General features: G+C 38.9%; 1 protein-coding gene across 1 annotated transcript; it reads left to right on the top strand.

The window, feature by feature from the left end:
* Positions 1-2298: 2298 nt before the first annotated feature.
* Positions 2299-9797, top strand: LOC123959813 (death-associated protein kinase 3-like). Its single transcript, XM_046034101.1, has 3 exons — positions 2299-2378; positions 2552-2773; positions 8341-9797. The coding sequence occupies exons 1-3, from the start codon at positions 2299-2301 to the stop codon at positions 8564-8566; spliced, it is 528 nt and encodes a 175-aa protein (XP_045890057.1). The 3' UTR covers positions 8567-9797.
* The last annotated feature ends 1239 nt before the right edge of the window (positions 9798-11036 follow it).

Genomic DNA, 11036 nt, shown 5'->3' with positions numbered 1-11036 from the left:
CAGACACCACTAATCGGCCAAGGGGACAGTTCTGGCAGTGTTGTACTGTGGATCCTGCTTTTACTCATCAAATATTGGAGACACATTGTAGCAAGGATTAGAGTGGGAACATATAGCTAAATTACTGCTTCCTGACAACTGTGCACTGTAGTCTTGGCAGATGACAGTGCTCTCTCTTTATTGTGGTCATTTTTCTTTTTGCCAAGGCGGAGCACACTTTGCCAGAAAGCTTCCTCCCTGCTGTAAAATTGCGTGAAAATCTGTGGGGGAAAAAGTGTCTCGTTTTCTCTCCCTCGTCTTTCTTTCTCCACCCTACTCCCTTGTTCTCTCCCTCCCTCTGTGGGCGTTTGGTACACTAAGTGCTTCATGATTGCCAGGGCCGTGAGGAGGCACAATCGGCAGAGGCGTCAACAGCCCTCAGCCAAGTGTCCTTGCTTCCCCAAGTGGTTTTTCTGGCAGTGTTTTGGTTGAGTGACACGTTATCCAGTCCAGATAGTGGCGTTCAACAACAATTCTGCATGGCAACATGATGGAGGAATTTCCATAACAACTCCTGTGTTGTTCGTACATAGAGTAATATGTCACGCAGGCTCACCACATTTGGAATGCCTAGACAGTAAAAGTGCTTATGTGTATTTCAGCCGTCTGCTGCAGCCTGTTAACACTGTAAAGTATAGAAGGAAACACCTGGGAAGGTGAGAGAATTGATATGTGTGCACAGGAATGATTAAATGTTTCTCATTTGGATCCACACCGTTCTGGTGAAAATTAGACACAACCTATATTTGTCTATCCTAGAGGGGAACATTTTGTCATACTGCTGCTTCATGTGGAGTCGACACGTCAGAAAATGAAGGAAAAACCCCAAGATATTCATATTTAAAGCGCTAGAACAAGTGAATCTGTGGTATTTTTGGTTTGAATATCAAAAACTGTCTCATTCATTTCTTAGCTGACAAGAAAACATGATTTTTCAGAGTTATTTACTCACTCCAGAGAGTTTCATTCTAAAACATAAATTTAACCCCTTTTACTTCCTCAGATGAAATGTTTAACTGTGTACATTGTATCCAGCTTTAGATCTTACTGTACAAAATACAAATATTCTACAACTGACACCATTTAAACAACTTAATTGTAGGCAGTAACGCATCTTATATAAGCAGTAACGACCTCCTAAGACAAGTGAATATTTGAGTGTGTGGATTACTACGCTTGGATGTGTGTCCGCTGTGTTGATGTTGTGCAGAGCTATGATTCTTATCAGTGTGTTGCTGACAGCGGGAGCTCTGCTGACTTTTGTCAAACTGATGATGAGGGTGAAGGAAGTTGGGGGATTTTGTACTTCATAAGGATGCACGAATCCTTCTTTTAATTTTATTTTTTTTAGACACCAATTTGTGGCTCAAAAGAGGACAAAAGGTTTTAGATATAACCCCACGTGGATTATCATTTTATGTATGTAACAGAAGAACATACAGTTTTGATTGATATTAGAGTAAGTCTCCAAAACACCTAATGTTGCCCTGATGTAGATCTGAATATTAGCCTCTTTATTCATTGCATTCATCACAATTTCTGTTTCCAGACAGTGTCAGCCATGATGCATCAGCTAGTTATTAATTAAAGCTATTTCTGATAAACAGTGTTAATGCCTTATAATCCCACCCACTCTGTTTGGCTCAGTTGTTTGTGTTTACCAGTTTGAAACTGATACAGTCACCGCTAAAAGTTAGTTTTTTAATTGGTGAACTCTATTGGGCGGCTGTGGCTCAGGAGATAGAGCGGATTGCCTGTTAATCTGAAGATCGGCGGTTCAATGCCTGGCTCCTCCAGGCTGCATGTCGATGTGTCTTTGTGCAAGATACTGGTGGCTATTCCACCGGTGTGTGAATGTGAATGTTTGAGCACATAGGCTCAGTGTATGAATGTGTGTGAATGCGATGTAGTGTAAAAGCAATTTGAGTGGTTACAAAGAATAGAAAGGCGCTATACAAATACAGAGCATTTACGTTTACTCTGAGAGAATCTTTGAACCCAAGTGTTGTAGCAGCTGACTGATTAATTCACTCCGATCTATTTGTTACACACATATTGTTCAATTCCACACACACATATGCACACTGACCCCCTTCCTCAAAGGTTAGGGTTTCAATTTTGGATTTATTCACGGACTTTAAAAAGATTTATTAAAAGCCTATTTCTTTTCATGTATTATCATAATAGACTGTATATTAACTTATTGGGAGAAAATCGGTAGTTCTATGTAAAGTCAATGAGCACCCTCGTAAAGCCAAAATGCCACGATCCTTGAAGCCTCTGCAAAGATTCGACTGTGACATTGGCAGTCGAATCAGGCTCCTTCTCTCTGTCGAAAGGTTGCAAAAAAAGTCTACCAGCACCTCTGCGGTTTGAATTAAACAAATTAGAATATAATGTGTTAATTGAGTAATCTTCAGAGGCGCATGTTAGGAGATTATTCTCATTTCAGTATTAATGTTTCATGGCTAGATGGACCTTTGAAAATCTCTTCTTCTCCTCCCCTTGCTAGTGGCCAGTTTGCTGTGGTCAGAAGATGTCGGCACAGGAGTACAGGCGTGGAGTATGCCGCCAAATTCATCAAGAAGCGGCGCAGCAAGTCGAGTCGCAGAGGGGTGACGAGGGAGGATATCGAGCGAGAGGTGAGCATCCTGAAGGAGATCCAGCACCCCAACATCATCATGCTCCATGAAGTCTTTGAAAACAAGGCAGAGGTCATCCTGATCCTGGAGCTGTGAGTGTCTTCTTCTTTTTTTATTCTTCTGTACTCATCATAACTGGGCAAATTGAGATTTTTGTTTTTAAATCCAGAAGTAGGAGTTATTATAATTTTACAACATATCAACAGCATATAAGTTTTTAGATTCAAACCTTTACAAAATGGTAGTATATGGTTCCTAAAACATAATAGGGGACTTGCATAAAAGATACTGAAAAACACACCAATTATTCACAAAACAAGGCATGTTGCCATCGTTCTGCTTGATACAACACATACCTTTTTACAAAATATTTTTTCGAACATACATTGGGGAGAACAAGTATTTGATACAGGAAAACGTATGATCTCTGTAATTGCAAACAAAGCTTTCTGTACCAAGTATTAAGTTCTGCTTTTCTGATGTATCAAATACTTATGTCATGCAATAAAATGCAAATTAATTATTTAAAAATCATACAATGTGATTTTTCTGGATTTTTGTTTTAGATTATGTCTCTCACAGTTGAAGTATACCTATGATAAAAATTACAGACCTCTACATGCTTTGTAAGTAGGAAAACCTGCAAAATCAAATACTTGTTCTCCCCACGGTATAGTGAGCCATATAAATTAATTTAGGGAGAACCCAGGATTTTGATCATAGCCTTGTGGTGTTTGTAGCATCTGATATGTGTTAAAATCCTTGCTGACCCTACAGTCTCTAGTGTGTTGTCTGTGGAGCCCCTCACTCTGCTGTCCTCTGAGCCATCATGAGAAGGGTTCCTTCATTTTACCTGAAACACCTTGTTTTCTCTAAGGTTTCAAAACTATGTTTGACCTAAAAATATGTCATTTGAAATTACTTATATTAAAGATAATTGCTCTATTAGACAACAGTTAAGTTGAATTTAATAAAATAACCCTAGCTTAGAGTAATTTAGCTGACCCCATAAGTGTTTTCTGACATTCTAGCTTTAGGTATTTCTCACATGTCCTTGTCATGCAGACAACAATAGACTGATTAGTTCAACAATATGAACACTATTTGAGTGACTATCAGAGAAACTACTTTTACACTTCAAATTCCAAATTAAATGTGCATTTCAGTGTTACAGTATTACACTTCCATAAAGTTAAGGCACTCGCAAGAGCCAGATTTTAAAAGGGATGGTCACAATCGAAGCTGCAGAAGCCGAACAATCTTGACTATTAGTCCCAAGTATGGGTGAAGCTCCAAAAACGCTCAATCCTAAATTTTCAACTTTCATCAGACCCTTCCTTCCTTTTTGTTAAAAATCCTAAGTCTCTTGTCCAAGTGTAGAGAGCCTTGATAACCTGACAAAAGCTTTGTGAAGCTCCCTTCAGAGCCTAAAAAGAATAGTCGTACTTCTTATGATAAGTAAACTGAACTTCATGTGTACAATCGGTGGACTTTTTTTAAAAAGCGAATATTAAAACTAAATAGTTTTTGCCCACTTTTTCAAAACTAAAATAATTGTCAGGTGTTGATTATAAGTTCTCATAGGTACCACTACTCAGGGTAGATTGATTATAAACTGTGGCTGTATCTGTAACCTGTTTTTTGACTGCTGCTTAGAAAAAAGTGACCTATTCTAAGCAGAATACAGTCCTCCTCAATTACTGGTTCTGACTTACAGCCAGCAGTAATGAGTGTAACTTTGGGAGCTACAGTAGCCAGACAACATTTCTGGCTACTGATCACATACAATAGAATTACAAGGAAGAAATAGCCAGCAAAAAATCCACCCTGACCTGCAGTATAGCGCGTGCATAAATAATAAGTCCATGGCTCATTTCCAGCTCAGCTAACTGGTAGAGCTGGTCACTATTACTATACATAATATCTCGAGGCTTGATTTAATGTTTGTTAAAATGAACGACGTTCAATAAACACCATTAGCTTTGCACCAACCAGTACAAAAATGATCTCTATCATTCTTACACCACTGTTAAAAATATTTTAGACAACACAGAATTTAAATAATTAGGTTGTAGTAGCACTGCACCATCCTCCAAAGAGTGACCTCATCAAGGCAAGCTATCAGTAATCAAAGCTGGAAGCACATGATGTTGTTTTCTTCCTCGCAAACATTGTTTCCTCATTCCCAAAACACAAAATAAGTGTTCTTGTTACAGGAGCCATCAACTTGTGTTGATGCATCTGATTAGATTATTGCCCCTACCCTTAACTTTAAAGGCTGTTTCACACACAGTAAGAACAGGAACAACTGGTCCTATTGCCTTATAATATCCCCTGCAATCAGTTATCTGAATATATTTGTGGATGAAAATATGCTGTTCAGTTGCACAGTGACGCTTGAGTTTATATTTACAATGCCCAGTCAAAATAATTTTACTCCCCCATAGTTTAGTCCACTTCCAACTGAAGGCTCATTATCTTTTGAAAACTGAGCTCACAAGATTTGGACGGCTCCTGCAAGGACACTAAAATGTTCCAGTGTGTCAACAACCAAATGTGTCCGTCCAGTAGCAGGTTGGCTGTGCAATAATACGCACTACTTGCACCTCAATGCTATCGGCATCGTCTCATTTTTGAAAATAAGAAAATATGAATACTATGTCGTTGTGGAGTGGTGTGGCATCAGATTCCTTGTGAGCATGTTGATAAACCTGCGAAACAGCCTAAAACAAAAAGATTAGCCTTAAAGCTGGGGTAGGTAACGTTAGAGAAACTATCAACAGACAGCTAGATTTTGAAAGTAGACAGGCTGGTAGGCTGTGCTTATCACAGTCATGCGACAGCCTCAGATACCGGATTTATTTTCGGAATGTAAAGAGAATTTCAACAAATAACAGAAATGCTTCTGAAATAAATTGCCTACTCCTGCTTTATCAGAGTTGCTTAAGTGCAGACAGTTTTCAGTGTGTGGTGATGCCACTGCTGAAACTGTATCATTCAACCCTTAAGGGAGGATCCATCGATTAACTTTTCTTTTGAGTTAATCAAATCAGTTTTTCTTTGTGGCTGAGACAATTACTTCTGAGGTGCCTTTTAATACAATGCATTATAACCAGTAGCTCCAATGGGACACTTTCTGTTCTATTTCATAAGTTATTTGATTACTTGTGACATCCTGTCAATGTTGTTGTTATATCTTAGAAATCATAAGAGGTTTTATAGATTGTAGAAGTCAATGACGCTCGCAGCAGCTGGGAAATTCTGGGTGTGGTGGTCTTTGTTATTATTGGTGTTTTTGTGGCGGTCAGACTTAAACATCTCACTTGGGAGGGTTTTCAGTGATGTATCTCACCTGATCTGCCTGGACCCTAAAGCGTGTACAAGACTGGCCCATTATCTCTCGCTCTCTTCCAGCTGGCATCCATCCTGTACATTGTTTTGCTGAGTTTGTCTCCATCTAACACCTCCACAGCACATATAGTGTCTCTCACACATTCAAGCTTTGCTCTCACTGAGGATATTGCTCACTTCGACACTGCATTGTTTAATTGTGTCAAGTTAAATTTAAATAAATTTTTTTTACACTCCCTGAGCTGTTTTGTGACAAGGGAAATTGGATCTAGAGCTGACTGTTCAGAAGGAAGCTTCAGTGTTTAAAAAGATGTAACTGTAATCTAATATCATGACCTCTGTTCTGCAGTCTGTGGGAGTATGGCAGTTTATTTTCTTTACCAGTCTGTCATGGTGATTTAGCTCATGGACTCTGGGTCGCTGACACCCATTTGATAGGATCATTTGATTTGCTCCTGAGGAACTTACATGACGAGATGTAGTCACTGTTGTGTCAGTCGGGCTGCTTTTGTGTGGGCCGGTTGCTATGGGGTACAGCAGTTTATCCTTCCTGGATTTGATTGTCTGTCTGTACAGCTATGTAAAGTTGTCACAGTAGCTATACTGGGCAATAGATTGAGCACTCTATCCATTGACATGTGATGGAGCTTATTTTCATAGACCTAATGATTAAAACTCAATATAGGAAATTACTTAAAATCAGGGTTTTATGAATTAAGGATATGTCTTGTTTAGGGAATGATCCTATTCAAGTGAAATTGGCAGGCAGGCAATGACTCAGTGTTAATGCCAAGCTTGCGCCATTAATGCTCTTTAGCTGCTGACAGTTCACACTAAAGAGGACAATGTTGAGATATTCATTAACTTGTTTTTTTTGACTCTAGTAATGGACCTGACTGAGAGTTGTGACAGGGTCTGATACTAAACGTACAATGTGCTGAATGTTGGGAATGCTTTGTCTTTAGTGCTTCATTTAATAAAGGTCATCTTACGGAGGAGATGGTAGAAGTTAGCCTGTTTTTATGTGTCTTTAAAAAGTGAATAATTTAAGTTTACTTGCCCTTCAGGGTCTTAATCAACAGTGGTACAACAATGTTCCTGGTTCTACACACATTACAGTTAGCATTCAAAGCTGGTAGGGTGACATAAGCACTGGGCAGGTAAAACAACAAGTTACATGCAGATGATAAAAATATTTTGCTCCATGTTGTGCCCCTTATCCTCCACATCCTCTCCTTCTCCTGCTGCACTCTGGGTAAACTGTGACAGCAACTGTTCTTGACCAACCAGTACGAAAAGAAGCAGAGGTGACATGTTCGGGCAGAAACCTGCTTTCCTATGTGTGAATACGTTTACACCCTGTTAAACACTGAAGCAGATGGTGGAATAAACATCCGTGATATAGAGGGGGTGATGGGTGGGAGAAGGGGGTGGAGGTCCCAGCTGTGCAGCTGGTCTGGTGTTTCCTCCCGGAAGGGGTGGGTGGGGGGGGGTGCGAATGGGTGTGTGTGCGCGCATGAGTGCATGTTTCTATTCCTGCAGAAAAAATTGAGAAAGCATTGATTGGTGTACAGTAATGGGAAAGTAATTTGTTTTCCCCAAATATTTTAAGGTACATTTTATATATATCTATATAGATAATAAAATAACATCACCCACTCCTTTTGTATAGCTCTTTTTAATACAAGAAACACAGATCAAAGTACTTTACAGTAAAGAAATTGCAAGCACCGAGTGCTTCACATGAAAATAGACAAAGAGTGAACATAAAAACTGGGATAGAAAAATTAATGGAAAATACACAATAATAAAATAGAATATATAACACGAATAAATCACTTTTGCCCAAAACTAGCCAGAAATTAGTCCGGGTCAGTATTGTCCATTAAACGTCATAGATCAGAATAGTATTTAGTCTCAGTATTTCACTATTTCTGTGCCGTAATTCTGTTCACTTTCGTTGAGTTGTCATTTGATAAATTAATAAATGTTTTTCATTATTTAGTGAATGATCACATTTGAACTCATGTATTGTTTTCTCTCCATAAACCTTCCATAAAAGTTATGTTTCTTCTTTTTAAGATAATAGTGTAAAAACTCAACTCTTTGTTGTTTTTAATGGAGTGTTTTCATTATTTAAACAGTGCTGGATAAAACAGACTCAGAATGTGTAAATTGGTCGCGCTCTAATGCACCAGGATGATTAGATTACATCAGCTCAGCTCTGTTAAGCAGGGATTTGTAGCTGGCTCTGATTTGAGAGATCTCGCATTTTTAATTCTCTCCCTCTTTCTCTCTCCTCGTCCAGCGTGGCCGGCGGTGAGCTCTTTGACTTTCTGGCAGAGAAGGAGTCGCTGAGTGAGGAGGAAGCCACTCAGTTCCTCAAGCAGATCTTGGATGGAGTCTTCTACCTGCACTCCAAACAAATTGCTCACTTTGACCTTAAGGTACTTCATCATCCGTCAGTCAAGTATTCCAAGCAGGAGCACTGCAAGTTTTTCAGATATTTGGTTAGCTTGTATTGTTCACACTGATATTAACTATAAACCTAAGCTGTGGCCCATTTCTATACTGCATACTTATGCTAAGCAGGTTTTAAATATGATTTACATTCAAAAATTACAGAACGAAGAATTAGAGCTGATAGGAGTCGTTGATTAATAGATTAGTCAACTGAGAGACAATTAAATCAGAACTTCTGTCTCTATCTCTGTATTTCTGTCTCTTTTTGACTGATGTTAAAAACAAGGAAATTGAAAATGCCACCTTGGGCTCTGGTAAACTATATTGGCCATTTTGTATCGACAATAAGATCAATAAAGAAAACAATCAGCAGATTAATCGATAATGATCAAATGGGCTTGTGCTTGTGCCGACTTTTCCGGTCAGTCTGCTGTTAGAGACGCTATTGCAATGCACAACAGGCCTTTTGACTTGTCACAGTAGAAAAAGCATAGGTGTTATTAATAACATGAACAATGGCTGTGTCAGTGATTCTGCATGCACAAAACCAAGAGCCTGAAACTGAAGCTACTAACTGGAATTCAGCCATCATTCATTTTATGTTCTACTCCTGTGCTTTTCCTATTGTAACATGTCAAAATGTCTGCTTAGAAAGAGCCCTTTGGAAATTTTAAAAGCTACTCAAAGTTGTGAAACATTAAAAGAAACTGTGAATGCTGAAGATCCCAGAAAACAAAAATGGTTTTGCTTTCTCTTTGTAAAGTTGAATTGACAGTGGCATCCCAAGGTGGCAGTTTGATTTAAATCTGTTGCCTCACTTTCTGTACAAAACAGAAAAGTACTATACGCTGACTTCTTGTATAATAACTGATAAAACTATATATTGAAATGAGTATATAATAGTATTTAGTATGGAGCAATGGACACCAAACTGTTTGTTGTTCGTAGATCCTTTGTTTCAGATTGTGAGATTTTACATGAAATCACTTTGGACACAGAGATGATGACATTAACTTGGTAAAGGTCATGTTATGTTAAGTTGAATATTTTCTTTGAAAAGAGTCGTCACATGCATGGCCAAAATCCCCCTCATGTTATCAGAGGTCACAGTAAAGTGTTGCTTGTTATTCAGCCTCCCTGAAGTACATGAAGTACATGCATTTTCCTAAATGCCAGCTCACTGGAGAATTGCATTTGCAGCGTTATGTGAATATGTGCCTCTTTTTGGACCTCACCTTTTATATCAGTTTCTCTTTGTATCTGTGTTTTTGTACCCAATGCATCTGTGGCTAATTACCATGACTAATCTGTTTTGGCTTATTTTTGGATTCTCTCCTTGTTATCATGGAGTATGTGTAATTTAAAACACCTGGGGGAAAAAGAGTAAAGGACAGAGTGTGCTCACAGCACAACAACACAGACACACTATTTAAGTATACGTGAGGCTCTTGAACATTTTATTACCTCTTTGTTATGGTGTATATTTGGGATAGTTCTTTTCTTAAATGTCAATCAATATCATTGATCAGTTGTCCGCTTACGGCTGCACATATGGCGTCTTCAGAATAAACAGTCCAGACTGACTCCTCCACTTACAGAACGATCTTCACAAATTGTACATCAGAGTTCAGGACATTCAGTCTCCAGGTCTGCAGAAAAGAATAACCTCTGTGGCCAGTTAGCAACTTCTGATCAATGCTAGAGCTTTTACCAACCACCGCAGCCTTCACTTTGGATATTAGCCACCGTTATTCACTGTCTAGCAGTGGCTTAGATTAGGACTTAATTTGTTTTAGTTGAATGACTGCAGTACCGCAGTATTCCACTTCAAAGGGAGAAAGTTCAGTGTCTTTATTTGCCATGTTTGCCCATATTCTGATAAAATTTTGCCTTTTTTTCTTGTGTTTGACAATTTAAAAGTTTAATTTCAGTTTAAGGCCATGTGCATTGCTTTTTATCTGCATATTGTGCAGCTATAATAATACCATGGCTGCAGTAGTAGATATTCATGGTGTTACGACCCCCCTGTTGGTCTAGGGGTGTGGGGGCCATAAACATATAGGCACAACTGGTAGATCTTAAACAAGGTAACGTTTATTGGTAACATGAGATGTAGACAGGTAACAAAAAGAACAAAAGGAGGGTGGACGAGGGTGCTGCGAAAATAACAAACCAAGTTAAAATAAAAAGGTCCTCAAAAGGAGGCCTACACCTATCTACCGTTTTAAACAGGGTTGAATCTTACTACAAAAAAACACAAAGAGCACAGCACCCACTCCACCTGGTGAAACTAACAAAATAGCAAACAGAACAATAAGTGAACTTCTCCACTGCACTCAAATGTGGAGCTAACATTCAAAGGTATGCAAATGTTTACCTAAACACAATGTACAGCTAATAGGCACTGATAGTTCCACTACACACAAAGTACAACAGACAGGCTATGCAGTCAATACCAGCGGCACACAAGTCAACAGGCGGTGACAAGCTGCCTGGAGCAACAGCTGGACTCTCCTTATGAGCCGGAGGTAATTAACGTGG

This window comes from Micropterus dolomieu, linkage group LG21, assembly GCF_021292245.1.
Source record: "Micropterus dolomieu isolate WLL.071019.BEF.003 ecotype Adirondacks linkage group LG21, ASM2129224v1, whole genome shotgun sequence".
NCBI lineage: Eukaryota > Metazoa > Chordata > Actinopteri > Centrarchiformes > Centrarchidae > Micropterus > Micropterus dolomieu.
The sequence above is the reverse complement of the archived record's forward strand: the minus strand, read 5'-3'. Positions and strand labels throughout refer to the sequence as shown.

Excerpts from the sequence above, each read along its gene's own strand:
- LOC123959813 (XM_046034101.1), top strand. The coding sequence starts at position 2,299 with ATGCCACGATCCTTGAAGCCTCTGCAAAGATTCGACTGTGACATTGGC. Across the intron at positions 2,379-2,551 it reads CTCCTTCTCTCTGTCGAAAG|TGGCCAGTTTGCTGTGGTCA; the intron begins GTTGCAAAAAAA and ends TCCCCTTGCTAG. Across the intron at positions 2,774-8,340 it reads GTCATCCTGATCCTGGAGCT|CGTGGCCGGCGGTGAGCTCT; the intron begins GTGAGTGTCTTC and ends CTCCTCGTCCAG.